Genomic DNA, 15,564 nt, shown 5'->3' with positions numbered 1-15,564 from the left:
TGCAAAGGATTGTGTTTAAGTGCAAGTGTGCCATATAATTTAGTATAAAGTTCATTATTAGAAATCTTAGTATAAAGCTTGTTTATTTTTTAGTGTCAGGCTCAAGAGTTCTGATGAGAACTGTTTTATCAGGTGTCATGAAACTATCATTTCACAAATAAGCATCATGTCTGCTCAGCCTTTAGTCTACTGATAAAGAGAACAACTGAGCAGATCAGAAAGGTGCACAAAAGATTGTTTATAATGAAGCAATGGGCTCTGGTAAATCACTGTAAAAATTTATTCAAAAAAGAACTGCAGTGTGAGCACTTCTTTTTGTGACTAGAGGAACCTCAGGGAAATGCTTAATAAAAAGTTGTATAAAATAGCTGTATCTCAGTGTACAGTAGTCCACTTGAACTTGACATTGATTTTTACCTTTTGGGTAGAAAATTAAAGAAATCTGTGCACAGTACAACCTGTATGCTGGAAGTGGTCAGTTTGATTTCATTTCTTAGCTTTATACTGATGTCTTTCTTTCAGCCATCTGCATTCAGTACACCAACTCCATCTTCATCTCAGAGACCAAGTTCTGTTCTACTCAACTTATTCCCTGGAGACATTCAATTTAAAGGAGAAACAGATGATGAAAAAATTTCTGTGGAAGAGCTCAGGACTCAGATTAATGACTTGTTGAGCTTGGTAGACGCACTGAAGAAAGAACATGGGTAAATATTTTCCTTCTCAGTCTGCACAGGGATATGTAGACATGCTCCAAATGTCTTTATTGCCAAACATCTAAAAGCCAAAAATAAGCTATTCTATGTTGATACAGAACTTATTTCTTTGAAAGTTTATATGATTAGATACTCTGAGTACATATACATTTGTTGTCAGAGTACACCTTTTTCCATCCTACTTTGCACTCCTGCATTCATTACAGATTTTGGAAAATATTTCTTCAGTTATTACTTTCACTGTAAGGAAAAACAGATAATTGTTGTGGTACTTAACACAAGTAAATGTGCTGGCACACAAGTAACACTGCACACAAGTAATTTCTGTATTGACATGGCTGGTAGTAGGGAAAGAAAGAACTAAGCTTTTCATAATGGTGATCGTGGTGGCCTCAGCATCTGTGTGCATGTGGGTAGGGTTGTGTTGGAGAAAAATGTAGAAGAAAAATGTAATTAGTGTTGGAGTTAGCATAGTAAAAAACAAGCTGGTGGAAATCTCCCTTTTCTGGTTTTAATTTCACAGCTCAGACATTCATTTTGGTACTATTTAATAATGACTGGTGCTAATAAAAAAAACCTTCTTGGTTGATTTCTTAAGAGGTTAGAAAGCATCAACATCAGGTGGTCTTCAAAGTGAACTAATAAATGATGAGTTCTGGATATTAATGAACTAGTTCTTCATCAACCTGATGATGATTCTTGGTGCTTTTCTTGCCAGAACATAGTTATGAAATAAAACATATTTTAGGATCTCTCTACTCTTAATTATTTCTATTCTTAATGTAGAAGTTGCCAGGTTATTTTAGCTTAAATTCAACTGTCTCAGTAAAAGCAACAATAAAATATTGAAGTAACCTGCTTAAAGTTATGATTATAAGTTAGAGATAGATGCACAGTGATAATAAGAAGTGTTGAGAGTTGGTGGAAGCTTGTGGTGCAACAGATACGAGCACCACCTTTCTGGTAGGCAGGGACTTAAATGGAAGTTTTATTTCTAAGATGTAGTATCAGTTTCTCTGGTAAAATTTAAACAAGGGCTGATTTAATGTGATTTACCCCCCAAAAATTGTTTTTCTGATGTCTTTACTATTAGGAGAGAACTGGAAAAACTAAGGAAGGATTTGGAAGAAGAGAAGCAGTTGCGAAGTAATTTGGAGGTAATTTTAGGAATCGGGGGTGGGGGTTTGGAAGTGTACAGGCAATATTCTGGAATTTGATGCCACAGGAAAGTCTTAATGTAGCTGCTCAACCTTTTTTGTAATGCTCTGTGGCTTTGTGGTTGAATGGATGCCTCAGGAAGCAGCTGAATGTGTATGGAAGATTCACAGTTTAGTTCAGTTTTCTTTATCTGGAAAATTAAACAACGTGTGGGTTTGGGGATGTGAGTTCAGTTTAGTATTGGTAGATTCTGTTCTTTGCTCCAACTTGACATGCTCCAGGAGAGATGAATACTTCGGTTTTGTAAAACTTGAAAGAAAAATTTACTTGATGGAATCAAAAGAAAAGTAAACTTACCTAGATTTTTGATGTAAATGGATAATTTCCTGAGAGAACAGAATGCATCTGAAAAATTTCCTCATGTATGAATGACACTGCTCTTGTTTTACTGATGAGGAAGGCTATCTGCATTACAATAGGATGTAAGGAGTTAATAGAATGAACTCATTGTAGAATATTATTTCAAAAGGGTACAAAAGAGCACTTAATAAGTGAAACAGTACTTTTTATTAACTATAAAGCTACTTTAAAGCTTGAACTTCTCGCGAGTCCTCTTTTTAATGCATCTCTAAAGCAATCACTGAAGTTGCCTTAATTATACACTAGAGATGAGGAGGAGGTAAATTTCATGTATCTTGTATAAGCATTTGAAGAAATACAGATTAATCTTTTAATTTTAATTTTGAATAAAGGCTGCTTCAGGAAGATATGAGGTGATGGTGCAGCATTTGTGGGAACTTGTCAAGTGATTCCACAATGCAGCTTTGACTTCTTTACTAAGAGTGAATTTATCCAATAAGATGTACCAAAACTATAGGCAAATTTCTCATTATTTTAAATTCTTCTTTGTTTAACAATATAGTAGTATAAAATGAGCTGTAAATACTGAACTGTCAAATGCTTCTGTCTTACAGTTTTATTTAAGTGTCTTTGAAATATAAAGGCTGAGTTTTGGTGAAAGCTATGAAGACTATAGATTATTTCCACTGTGATACTGACTTTTTGTTTTTGTTTTTTTTTTTTTCCCCAAATGTCTGTTTTCCAGCTTGAAATAGAAAAATTGAAGAAAGCAGTAATGTCTACATGAGACAGCTATGGACTCAATGTTTTTAACTCCAGGAATTCAAAGCTCAACACAAGGAGAACTGACTCTTATTTTATAATAATGGATGCTGGTGTTCTACAGTTTTAAAGAGAAAAATATAGTTAAAAAAGTAATATAGTCTTTTATTCAGAGAGATAAGAAAACAAAAAAGGATAAAGGTGTAATTTTTTTGCCAATATACAAGAGGCCTTATTTCTTACTGTGCTGGAATTGCAGACCGTTTTTTTTTGGTTTGCTTGAAAATACTACTGAATCTGTATAGAAAGGAGAGGGAATTCTTAATAGATTTTTATTGAATACCTGTAGCTTAATTTTTAAAGAGATCTATGCTATAAATAGGGTGATCTATCTTTACAACTAATCTGTAAAATAGTCTGCTGGGAGGGATGGAATAACTGTATCGTAATTGTAGTCACTACTTTTCCCCTACACTCAAAAGGGAATATATGATATTTGTATAATTTTGGCAGTCTTACCCAGGGTTATGCTGCAGTGAGAAGAATAATATGCTGTTTATAAGTTGAGTAATGAGATAGGAATTTATTAATACAATGAATCAGGTGAAACTCCTATGCATTGTGGTAAGAATGAATTATCTGAAGTAGTTGAGCAGAACATTTTGTCAGTTGCACTATTGGATTAAAAGGGATTTAGGACAGAATCATGAAGTTATGACAAAATTAACTTTTAAAGCAGCAAACTGCAAGAAATTATAGAAACAAGGCTAAAATCCAGTCTTAACTCAACCTGTTGTGCCTGAAATATTACAGCATACAGCATGGAAAAGGAAATATTAAGTCACAACATCTGTGCTTCTGTGCATCTAAACTGAAGTCATCAGTCTTTCTAGCAGTTTAATATGCATCTTGATCTTTTTACAGTAGTCAGGTTTTGTTTATAATCCATCTCCAAATAAATCCCTTTGGAACTTTGATACTCTCAAAAGGTCTCAATATTTATATATTTATGCCATAAACTCTCTCGGTATATTGTGTACCTCTAAATTTAATAGCATATTTGTATTTTAATGAGTGAGTGGAACGAGTGCTTTGACAGCATTGTGTTGGTGTCTAAGATGGTGTCTTTCACATTTTATGGAAAACAGTTAAAATCTTGTGGCTTGCCATTATCTTTAACCCCTGAGTTCAATGCAGTGCACCAGAATAATATACAAATGATCTGCAGAGTGATGGGATACCATTATATTTATTGCTTTGTTCATTTGATTAAAAAAAATAAAAAACAGCTTTAGAAACCCATTCAAATGCATTCCTTCAGTTAGTAATCACCTTACCTCCTTATAGCCTACCAAAATCTAAGTAGCAGAAACATGCTACAGAGTTTGGCAGCTTCACCAGGAAGAGAAGTAAATTAAGTTTCTGTTCATGATAATAGTCATAATTATACCAATGATTTTGGGTGTCACTTGAGTAAGTGACATGGAAATATTACTTCTCGAGAGATTTTCCCCATTTGCTGCATCATAAAATTGAAACTTCAGAAAGTCAATTGGAGGATGTTTGTCAGTTGCTGATTTCAGCTGTTCATAAGATTTGATTAATGTATTATGCAGGCATTAGGAAATATTTGCTATCACTTTGCTAGTAATCTGAGTCAATATTAATGCTTTTAACTTGCCTAGATGCATCGCAAATGAAATTTGAGCCAGATCTTTATGTTGAGGAATAATGTGCAGCAGTAATCAGACACAAATCTTGCTTAGAATTCCTATCTCCAAGTCAGCTGATGAAAAGCAAGAATTGAGCCTGATGGAATAGCCAGTTTTGTAATTCAAACTCTTCACTGTGATGAGAGAATGAAACAAATCTTGGAGTGGCTTGCTCTACAGAAATTGTGTCTGCATTCAAGCTTGGAGCAGACAAACAAAACAAGACAATCATTTAAAACCACAAATGAAAGGTGTTAATTATTTAATGGCCTTTGTTCACTATAGCAATAAATGACCCAAGTGCAATGACTTGATTTAATAAAAAGTCTCTGCTGTGAGTATTTTCAGCCATAGGGAAGCTGACCTGATAACGTGTCTGTCTTGTCTTCAGCTAGTGTTATGTATTAGAGAGGAGGGGGAGAGGGTAATGGTTTTGAAGACATTCCACAGTACAAGTTCCTAAAAGCAGTATGCTTGACTGACTTGTTTACCAGTGCTGTAAGATGATGCATGCTACCCAAACTCTGCAAATAAAATAAGTTTAAAAACCTCTTGAAACGTCTGCTGAGTTCTGTTCTTGAATTCCTTGTAGGAGGAGTTTGGGGGGTGGGAGAAATGTGTATTATTATTTATATAGCCTCCTTTTGAGGCTTTCAGATTCCAGTTTAATTCACTTAGAGGCTCTGGTTCTTGACTTGCAGGAGGGCTTAGTATCCAAAGGGCTGGCAAGCTTTCTGTTTTCCTTGGCACATGTAACTGGGAATATTCTCAGTAGCTCTTTAATCCCTTTTTTCTTTTTGCGGTTGGTCCATACTGAACTGACTTCACTGTACATCTTCAGACACCTTTTTCAAGATCTCTGTTGCCACTCTGGAACATGGATAATTGCATATTTGAATCTCTTATTTAGAAAGTAACAAAGTCCTGAAGAATGAGAGTGTGGGGAGATGTTTAAAAGGGGAATGGATGAGGGAGAACACAAATGAGCAGAACAAGAGAAGGGCATTTTTAAGCTGCAAGGATTTTATTCCTCTTCATAACATTCTTTAAAAAACTGGTGTTTGCATACAAGATATTGTTAAAAAAATAGTTACAGGTTTTGAGAGTTGGACTGTAACACAGGTCTGCTTTATTTTTTTTTAATTTATTTAAACAGTTGCCATAAAGAACATTTTTCTGTAATGTTGCTTCAGGGGAATTAAGTTTCTGATGAAAACCTGCAGTGTATTGCAAAGTTTTACTTGGGTTGTGTAGCAAGATATCTGTTGAGCTTTTACATAAAAACCTTGAAATTAATGAAGTTGTAAATTAACAGGAGTCTGACTTCTGTTGAGTTGGTAAAACCAGGTTTTCAAAGCTGCCTTACTTTTGGCTGCTATTAAAGTTCTCCAGGATGTTCCTGATTGCTGGCTGCTTTCTCAAGAAGTGGCAGAGCAGCTGGTCATGTATCTTGGGAAATGGGATTTTGCAAGAGCTGGGAAGACAAACCCCTCCCTTGTGGGTGCCTGGGCACATACCTCCCAGCCTGAAGAATGCAAACAGCCCTGACCAGCTTGTCAAAAGTGTGAGACTGATGCTGCTGGGTTCAGGGTGTTTCATAGTCCCCTTGCTTGTTGGAAGTCATGATTTGAAGAGCTTTCTAAGCTCCTGGAAGCACAGATTCACACCTTTTCTTTGTGGGAGAAGCATGCCCATGTGTCTTGAGTGTTGCAGTATCCCAGTTTTTGTGTCCTTCAGAAGGCTATTGCTTAGGTTGAGGGGGTGCTGGAGATCTGAGAGGTTTGGGGTGGGAAGTGAGGGCAAGTAGAAGCACAACTCCAGGTGCCAAGGGAAAAAGTCACCTACTGTCCATACATTGGCATAATCTCATCTATGGCCCTTTTCTTCTGACTTAAATGGTTGAGAAGAAGCCACCTTTCAGTTCATCTCTGCTTAGTACTGTATCCAACAGGTCATTTAACCTCGGGTAGGTTGGGTCAAGTTGTGCTTAATTCCTCCTTGGCACCAATGTGAGATGCTAGGTTGGCTGTACCAAAAGAGAGCAACAGATGATGCCAACTTTTAAGCTGGAACTGGAGACCTGCCTTGTGGATGAGGACTGGCAGGTCTCAGGAAAACCTTTAAGCTCATGGCACATTACAGGACTGTGGAAAATATTAATGATCAAACCTCTTCCAGTGCAGCCCTGTGAGTAGAAAGTGTTAGGAATTGCTCTTCTGTTGTGAGAAACTGCTTGCTCTCAGTTACTACCTATTGGAAACCTGGCTACTGAGCTCAGCCAGCATGAGGAGCCAACTGGGAATAGGATTTGAGTTCAACAGGCAACTCTCACCCCTTACAATGGGTGCAGCCAATAAAGAACAGATTCTTAACTTGCTCATTGGGATTTTTACCTGTTTAAGATAATAATTAGTGTCATCTCTCACTTATGAAAGGTAAAGCATTAACTTGACCAGATTTCTATTATTTTTTTTTTTTCTTCAAAATTTAGAAGGTCTGTTAGGTACAGAAGAGCAGAAGGTGCCTCCTCCCCCAGCAGGCAGGGTACAAACCCCACAGCTCTGATTCATCTCTGTGGCCTCCTGGCAAAGGTTGCAGTCTGGCAGTCTTGTGGGCGTGTTTCTAAGTTGTTTTGTCATTTTGCAGTGCAATACCTTTGTTGTCACCTGCAGGTTCCTCAGTGGTAATCCAGTCAGACAAGAAGAGAAGCAGGCTGGTGCCCAGGGTTATTTCTTCATGGGAAAACTCCAAATGAATCAGAGCAGCCAAGCGACGTCAGAGTGAGACTGGGGCATGATGGCAGCAGAGGAATGGTCAGAGACTCCCCTCTGATATCTTGAGGATGTGTTAGTTTTGCTTACAGCAGCACCCAGACTTCTGAAAACAGTAAGTACCATCACATTTTTCCAGAACTGCTTAAAATTTATCAGTGAGCTGTGAAATTACTTCATCTGCAATCCAACCTAACTGCTTAGGCTGTATTTATTTAGCACCTATTTCCTCAGTTTTGTATTCTCCTTACATCTGTGGAAATACTTAGGTATCTTAATTATCCTCTGATCTTTTTGCCTGTAGTTTTGTAATTGGTCTCTAATCACAGTGTGATTCAAAAATTGAAATTTTGGTACAGCTAAAGTTGCTGTAGAGATCATTGTCCTCACAAAACTTGCTTTACTTAAATTCACATTTTCCAAATACAAGTAGTACCTTTTTGTATAATTTGAGAGCATTAACTTTTATCCACAGATGACCGTGTTGAAGACTTCTGACTCTCCATCTGCATCCTTTTTTACTAGCTAGTTAGCAATGGCAAGCGATCACATGGTGATTTATTGTGTTTAAGCTAGCCATGTAGCTATTCAAGCCCTAAAAATAATAGATAAGGTTCTGTAACAAAGGATTTAAAATTTTTTAAAATGTTAAATACACACAGTAGAAGATTGCAGCCATTTAGGAGAATATACTGGTCTAGCTAATTAGGGCAAGCCCAATGTAATTTTTTTATTTATACAATGTATACTTGCAATTTTTGTGCAGGATACCTTCCTTTATAAATTTCACCAGAGTTTGTCTTCTGGAGAAGTGAAGAGGGAAAAGTGTGACCTCAGGTGATGGAGATCCTTGGGTCCATCAGCCTGGGAGTGTAGTTCCCACAGTTGTTGCTGCCAGAAGTTAAAGGCAAGAAAGTGCTTGGGATAGAGGAAGGGAAGGGTGGTTTTGCAGAGTTTTACAAAACACTTTGATTTTAAATCAACAGAAGTCACAGAGTAAGGGCTTTGCATATAAGGCTATGATACATTAAGCTAAACATGGATTATTTCTTAAACACCTGAGCAGTTTACCTTTTTTAATTTTAAGAGGTTCTCTTCTCTCCTGTAACCACTGTTATACATTTTGTCCTCTTTAGGGCTTTCCCCCCCCTGGGGTTCTGTGTCCAAATGAAATGAGCTAGAGAAGGAGGATTGGCAGATGGAGACAATCTCCTGAGAGTGGGAGATAGCTGAGGATACAGAAGAATCTCCTTACCAGAAAGTCCCTTCCACTTTCTTTATCCTAGGAATTATTTGCAAAAAGTTTCAAGATTTTACTGACATGTCCTGGATTAACAGCTCAGATGCTTTCTATGGACCTCAAGGAAAAAAAAAAAAAAATTCATTGCCACAGTTAGGATCAGGACATCACTGTCTGATACCCTGTACTCATAGTGTGTTTTCCTATTAATGTCAACAAATAGTTCAGGATTAGATATATATCACGCTCTATCCAAAGTACCAAAATTGGGTCATAGAATGGCTCTGTTGGAAGGGACCTTAGAGATCAGCTCCTCCAACCTCCCTGTTGTGGGCAGGGATGCCTCTCATACAGACCAGGTTGCTCAAGGCTTCATCCAACCTGGCCTTGAACACTTTCAGGGAGGAGGCAGCCACAACTTCTCTGGGCAAGCTGTTCCAGAGTCTCACCACCCTCATACTAAAGAAATTCTTCCTAACATCCAGCCTAAATGCTTTGGATTCTTTGGAGGGAGAGGAATCACAGTAAATGCTTTCGCATGGTCTTATGTCAGTATTTCCATATTTTTTCCCTGAAGTGGCAATGATTTGCTGCTGCCTTGCTTGTTTTGCTCTACATTTCTATTACTGCATAGTAGTTATCTTGGCATGTGCTTGCAGTGGTGAGGAGGGGAGGTTTCCATCATGAGTCAAGCAGTGCAATGAAGCAGGAGCAGTGTTTTCCTGGTAACCAGAGCTGGTGTCTCAAGGAGCCTCAGATACCTGGAGCTGTCCCAGTTTTCTACCTCACTTCAACAGCCTTAGGTGGAGTTACATCAGGGACAAAATACAAAATTAATATGAATGACCTAATGATGAAACACGATGAGCTCAAGGATTCCTAGTTGTGAAATGGAATTTGGGGTGCAAACATGCAATAAAGAGTTAATGACTACAGAAATTGGAAAAGAATTTGATAGAGCCTTTTTCTCAAACCTGTTTCCCAGCCACCTCCTGCTCTTCAGCAATATTGATCAGTGTTTTGGTCAATTTCTCCTTCCCCATTTTATGTCTTTGGATCTAATGCTTGCTAGCTTTAAACTGAGAAATACTGAAAAAATACTTTGACTGCTCTCAGTGGAGTTCAAGGGGCTGGCATGGGAGTCTCATTTAGAGCTAACTTAAAAATTCAGTGCATAAATCTAGCTCTTCCTTTTATGATATCTTCATAATTAAGCAATAAACGTGCAGGTGTAAAAGAACAGTGAGGTGAACAAATGACACAGATGAAGGGGGTGGTCAGCTGCATGCCTGGCCCTTAGATGCTCTCAGATGGTGAAAGGGTGGAATTTCTTGGATAGAAAATCACATCTCTGCTCTGTCAGTGTAGGACCCCTTCTGTTTCAACATCTGCTATTCTGATCAGTGGGTATCTGATCAGAGGGAAATCTGAATGTGTTCTATCAAAGCACAGTGATTTGCTGACCCTTCTGCTGTGTGCATCTTCTGAATCCCAGCCATTGTCCTGCTTTGTCACGCTGCATCAGCTTTATGGATTTCCATTTATTTTTTTTAGTACATGGTTTTATCTGCTTATACCTCCAATGGCAGAATATCAGTGTCTTAGTTCTGTTGAATCCACAGCAGCTGTTGCTTTTGGACATACACAGCATCTAATCATCAGATTTGATGTAACACATTATTTTTCCTTCATTCCCTTTACTGGATTATTTTCCTTCAGCAAATATTCCTGTATCAAGTTGCATCACAAGTTGCTAACCTGTTACCAAGGACCACGGGAAACTTCATGGAGGGAGCAGAGGCTTGAAGATTTCTGCAAAGCAAAGAACACTTTATTTCAGTCTGGTCCTTCTTTCTTAGGTGTGGATATCCAAGCCCCAAGGGTCCTACCTCACGTGTCAGGTTTTGTCACAAACTACTGAGGAGAGTAAAAGTGTTGAGCTCAGTAGAAATGAGTCTGGTTTAAATCACTTCAAAAGGAACCTATAGGCTAAATTGCTTTAATAAGCTCTGCACCTTACAGTTACAGTAAATTATTAATGTGGTAACTTCCAGTGTTGGACAGATTTTTCATTTTTTATTTATTTAAGAATTTATTTTATTTATTTAAGAAGAGGTTCACAAATCATTCTCAGTAAAAAAAAAATTAATAAATTATAAACGTCTGAAAATCACCTTGCAAGCCAGTCTTTTGGGTTGAGTTTAGCTGCTTTGTTGCAAGTAACCAGACTGTGTTTGGGAGTTAAAACAGAGATGTCTGAAGTTCTTTAACATCTTTCTTCCAGGGGGAAAGCAGTAAATGTGAGCTGATGGATGTGAGGGTAGCTCACTGCCTGCTCCTTTGGGCTGTGCACTTCTTCCCAGCTGCACCACGCAACCCTCTCAGGGTAAGTTTCATCAGACCAGGTTGTTCCAAGCCCCATCACCACCTGACCTTGAACCTAGGGAGGGGTGCAGCCACTGGACAACCTGTTCAGTGTATCAAACCCTCGTCATAAAAAATTTCTTTCACATCTGATCTAACTTTACATTTAATTTAAAACCATTTCTCCTTGTCCTTTCACTTCAGGACAAAATGCTTTGAAGTATTTAATGTGTTCAAGAGGCCAAGCAACCTCAAGCAGAACTCTTGGGGTGCTAGAAATCTGCTATTCAGGCTGCTCTACCTAGTGGTATCAGTGTATTCTCAGAGTGTCATCACATAGCCAAGCTTTGCTTTCAGACTGACAGGGTTTGGCTAGTTGTAGATGATAAACCATTTGTCCAAACAGTGATGGAAGGTTTTCTGGATTGCTCCTGGCTGTACAACATGTGCAGAGCCAGCAAGTGGTCCTGCCTAGAGGAGCTTGGTACATCTGCCTTGGTTTTGAGTTCCAGGAGAGGAACAAAGGTGCTATTGGTGTTTATGTAACTATCTTGATCTATGGCAAAAGTTATATAGATCACAGCAAATCATGTATTCTCATCAGCATGAGAAATATTGGAGGTCTTAGCCCTAAACTAGGGCTTCTGGCTAAGGACTGCCTCCTGGAGGTATTTGTGATCCTGCCCTCTGGCTTGGTTCACTGCAGCAGAAAGGTGAGGCTGAAGGCATAATACAAAGAGACAAACTCTAAGTAGAGAGTTTTCTGTTGCTCTGCATCATCTGGGCATTCTGAACCTTGAAAAGATTTCTGGACCTCAGAAGTACCATTTTGCTCATGAAATCACCTTTCTAGTTTGTGTCAGAGTCCTCTTGTACTTACTTCTTTTGACATGCAACCCCCATTCCCCTTTCTCTTGTTTTTCAGGTTGTCAGTAAGGAATCAAAACCTGGCAGTCAGCAAGGTACAGTGAGTACCTCTCTGTCTTTTTAATTCTTTCTGAGATCTTGTCAGTTGTCAATACTTTACACCCCTGATACTCCCCTCATGGACCGCAGTATGCTATAAGGTGGGATGCTGTAAAGTATGCACTGTATAACCATAAATGCTTGACTTGTTTTCCAGATGGATGTATAAATCTCATTCCCTGCATAGACAATGGAGCTGTTTGTGTTCAGCATTGCTCTCCCTCATTCCATGGGGAGAGAAGCTTTGTCTGCAAAGACAGAAATTGGGAAATGTTCACAGATAACTGTGCAAGCCTGGATGTTCAGTCTCTGTTTCAGGTGAGGTACCTGTTACCCATCTGCTTCCTTTTCATCTGCTCATGGTTTCTTTCAAAGACATCCCCATCCCCTATACCTTTTAAATCTTGGGCAAAAGGAAGAAAATGTGATCCTAAACCACAGATTACTTTGATAACAGGCGTGGACTTCATCCTAAAGAAAGTGGTGGGGATTGGTGGAATCCCCATGTGGAAACCTAAATCTGAAATGAAATTACCTTGTTCACTTGGCCCATGTTCCTTGTGTGGATTGAAACCAAGACAGGGAACCTGAGAAAAGTGTAACACCACTGTTGTAAAGAGGTGATTGATGGTAAATCCTCCTCAACTACAAAATAAAGAACCTTTTTCAGGTCACTTCAAAAACAAGGCACTGCATTTAGTTCTTGCCCCTTCCTTTCTGAGCTTTGGTCTGGGCTTCAGGCTCTCCAGCACATTCATTGCACACATCAACTCTGCACCTTTTGCCCGGCTGTATCTGTATCTTCATTTTCATTCTATTCATTAATTTTCTGAAATATATATTCCTTCCTGCAGAGGATTTCTGAACGTAAGCCCGGAGGACACCTTCCTTTTGTAGGGGAAGGAAAACCAGCATATGGAAAGCCTGGAAATGAAGGAAAATATCTTGGTGCTTATGACGATGGGAACAGCAACTGCCAAGCTGATTTTTCATGCATCATCCCAGATATCCTGTCCTCACCAGCCATTGCAGGAAACATTGCTGATATAGTGGAATTACTAAAGAATATTTCCCTGCTCTTATCAGAGAATGTCAGTAGAGGAAAAATGCAGGTATTTACTTTTATGGGCTTCAAGAGTTGTTTCTGAGCTCGTCAGTGTTTTATCCTTATAACCACTATCCAGTGAATGGGGGCTGCAAGTCACATGGAGAACACATGGAAAGATATTCCAGAGAGGATAATGTTTTGTTCTTAGAGAAACTATTTGACTTGTTCATGTATGGTAAAAATACTCTGTGGAATTTACTTTCTTTAAAAGCAAAAGTTTTCAGGAACTGCTGTTACAGAGATGGGAGAGCAGTACAAGGAAAAATTCATTTTTATGGTATGACACTAGAGGGAAGGCAGCCTTGGAGATGCTGACACAAAGCTGTTGTCATGTGTTGCACAATGGAACTGAAATCTTTCCCTGATGAAGTCAGAAATCAGAGAGGTGGGGAAGGAAATGTAGGGAAGGTGAGGTAAGCAGACCTGTCTAGTGGGTCAGCATCTGGAATAGAAGTTAGGTGTTCTGATTTTTGCTTTATACTTGCTTCATCAAGCACCTTTTGAACTATGATATGAAGAGGATAGGGCAGCTCTGGTAGTGAAATGTTTGGTTTTAGCTGGGATGGATCATGGGAATCTGTTCACTGTTAAAGAAGAATGTTCCCTTTTGTAGAAATCACTCTTGAAATAAATGAGCCTTTCTGGAGGGTCTCTGTAGAATAGTAGGTGGTTCCTTTTTAATATAAAAAATAACTTTTTTTTTTTTTCTTGTTTGTTTCAGAGTTACAGCAGGATTGCAAACCATATTCTGAACAGCTCCATCATTTCCAACTGGGCATATGTAAGGGACAGAAATGCTGGTTCAATATTACTGGACTCTGTGAATTTCTTTGCTGGCAAACTTCTTCTAAGGAATGACTCGGAAACCATACAGGAACACTTTATCTCTACAAAAGGCTACAGCATACACAAAAACACTTCAGGAAAGAGTTTTGACTTTTCTATGGAGTTCAATAACACCAGCAATATCACTGGGCATGTGGTCATTCCAGAAGAAGAGCTTGTGAAATTACCCAGGACTTCCAAAGCCATCAGCATTGCATTTCCAACACTCGGAGCCATTATAGAAACCAGCCGGCTGGACCCTGGCTTGGTGAATGGAATGGTCTTGTCAGTGTCCCTGCCAGAAGAGCTCCAGCATATTTTGCTCACCTTTGAGAAGCTGAATAAACAGGAGAACTTTAAGGCTCAGTGTGTTGGGTGGCACTCCACTGAAAGGAAGTGGGATAACAGGGCTTGCAGGGTGAAGCTGGACACCTTCAGCAGCGTTGTCTGCATCTGCAAGCATCACCGTCGGACATTCAAATCCTTCTCCATTTTGATGTCCCCCACCATGCTGCCAAATGCAGTGCTGGATTACATTACACGTGTAGGGTTAGGCCTTTCCATTTTCAGCTTGGTTCTCTGCCTTGTCATCGAGACCGTGGTCTGGCATCATGTGACAAAAACTGAAATAACCTACATGCGTCATTTTTGTTTGGTCAACATCGCTGCGTCGCTTCTCATTGCTGATGTTTTGTTCATCTTGGTTGCTGTTGTGCACAATATAACCCTGAACTACCAGCTGTGTGTAGCAGCCACTTTTTTCCTTCACTTTTTCTACCTTGCCTTGTTTTTCTGGATGTTTACGTTGGGCCTCTTGATTCTCTATGGATTATTATTGGTTTTTTTTAAGATAACAAGATCTGCGTTCATAGCTACAGCAGTTTCTATTGGATATGGATGTCCCTTGGTCATAGCCATCCTTACTGTTGCTATTACTCAACCAAAAAATGGATATTTAAGGAGTGGAGCCTGCTGGCTCAACTGGTATGAGACAAAAGCCCTCTTGGCCTTTGTCATTCCCGCTCTGAGCATCATTGTCGTGAATGTGGTGGTGGTGTTGGTGGTTGTGGTGAAGACTGGGAGATCCTCGATTGGAGAAGGCTGCAAGTCACAAGATTTGAGCAGCATGATCCGCATGAGCAAGAATGTTGCCCTTCTGACACCCCTCCTGGGTCTCACCTGGGGGTTTGGATTGGCAACGATTGTGGACAGTCACTCTCTGGCATTCCATGTGACGTTTGCACTGCTCAACGCCTTCCAGGTAAACTCAGCAAGACTTGGGAATGGCACCTGCTTGGCTTTTGCTGAACTTGGGAAAAGGTAGCAAACCTCAGAGGGGCTGGCAGCTTGAGCTATGTGTGAAAAACAGGATCTAAAGTTTCCTTTCAGCTTGACTGTTTTGCATGGTGTGTGTACTACATGTTGTAGTTAAGGATGTCCCTGCTCACTGCAGGAGGGTTGGAGTAGCTGACCTTTAAAGTTGTCCCTTCCAACCTCAAGCATTCCATAATTCTATGATGCTGCATTGGCACAGTGGATGCAGATGGGTAATGGTATGAACCAGCTGGTGTAAAGTGGGATG

The 15,564-nt window shown here is 39.3% G+C and overlaps 2 protein-coding genes across 6 annotated transcripts in view; both read left to right on the top strand.

The window, feature by feature from the left end:
• The window catches only part of CD2AP (CD2 associated protein), an 81,769-nt gene extending 77,471 nt beyond the window's left edge, over positions 1 to 4,298 (top strand). For all 5 annotated transcript variants that reach the window (XM_030448244.1, XM_030448243.1, XM_030448242.1 and 2 more), the window contains 3 exons: positions 523 to 707; positions 1,810 to 1,873; positions 2,980 to 4,298. In XM_030448244.1, the coding sequence (XP_030304104.1) occupies positions 523 to 707; positions 1,810 to 1,873; positions 2,980 to 3,021 (291 nt within the window). In that variant the 3' untranslated portion in view covers positions 3,022 to 4,298. The remainder of the gene's footprint in view (positions 1 to 522; positions 708 to 1,809; positions 1,874 to 2,979) is intronic.
• Positions 4,299 to 11,027: 6,729 nt separating this feature from the next.
• On the top strand, positions 11,028 to 15,306 carry LOC103525764 (adhesion G protein-coupled receptor F4-like). Its single transcript, XM_030448156.1, has 5 exons — positions 11,028 to 11,105; positions 12,009 to 12,045; positions 12,207 to 12,367; positions 12,904 to 13,161; positions 13,879 to 15,306. The coding sequence occupies exons 1-5, from the start codon at positions 11,028 to 11,030 to the stop codon at positions 15,304 to 15,306; spliced, it is 1,962 nt and encodes a 653-aa protein (XP_030304016.1).
• The last annotated feature ends 258 nt before the right edge of the window (positions 15,307 to 15,564 follow it).

This window comes from Calypte anna, chromosome 3, assembly GCF_003957555.1.
Source record: "Calypte anna isolate BGI_N300 chromosome 3, bCalAnn1_v1.p, whole genome shotgun sequence".
NCBI classification, from domain to species: Eukaryota; Metazoa; Chordata; class Aves; order Apodiformes; family Trochilidae; genus Calypte; species Calypte anna.
This window is presented reverse-complemented; position numbering and strand designations above follow the sequence as displayed.

Coding starts and splice junctions, on each gene's coding strand:
- LOC103525764 (XM_030448156.1), top strand. CDS start 11,028: ATGGATGTGAGGGTAGCTCACTGCCTGCTCCTTTGGGCTGTGCACTTC. Junction 12,046..12,206: donor AAAACCTGGCAGTCAGCAAG/GTACAGTGAGTA, acceptor CTTGTTTTCCAG/ATGGATGTATAAATCTCATT. Junction 12,368..12,903: donor ATGTTCAGTCTCTGTTTCAG/GTGAGGTACCTG, acceptor TCCTTCCTGCAG/AGGATTTCTGAACGTAAGCC.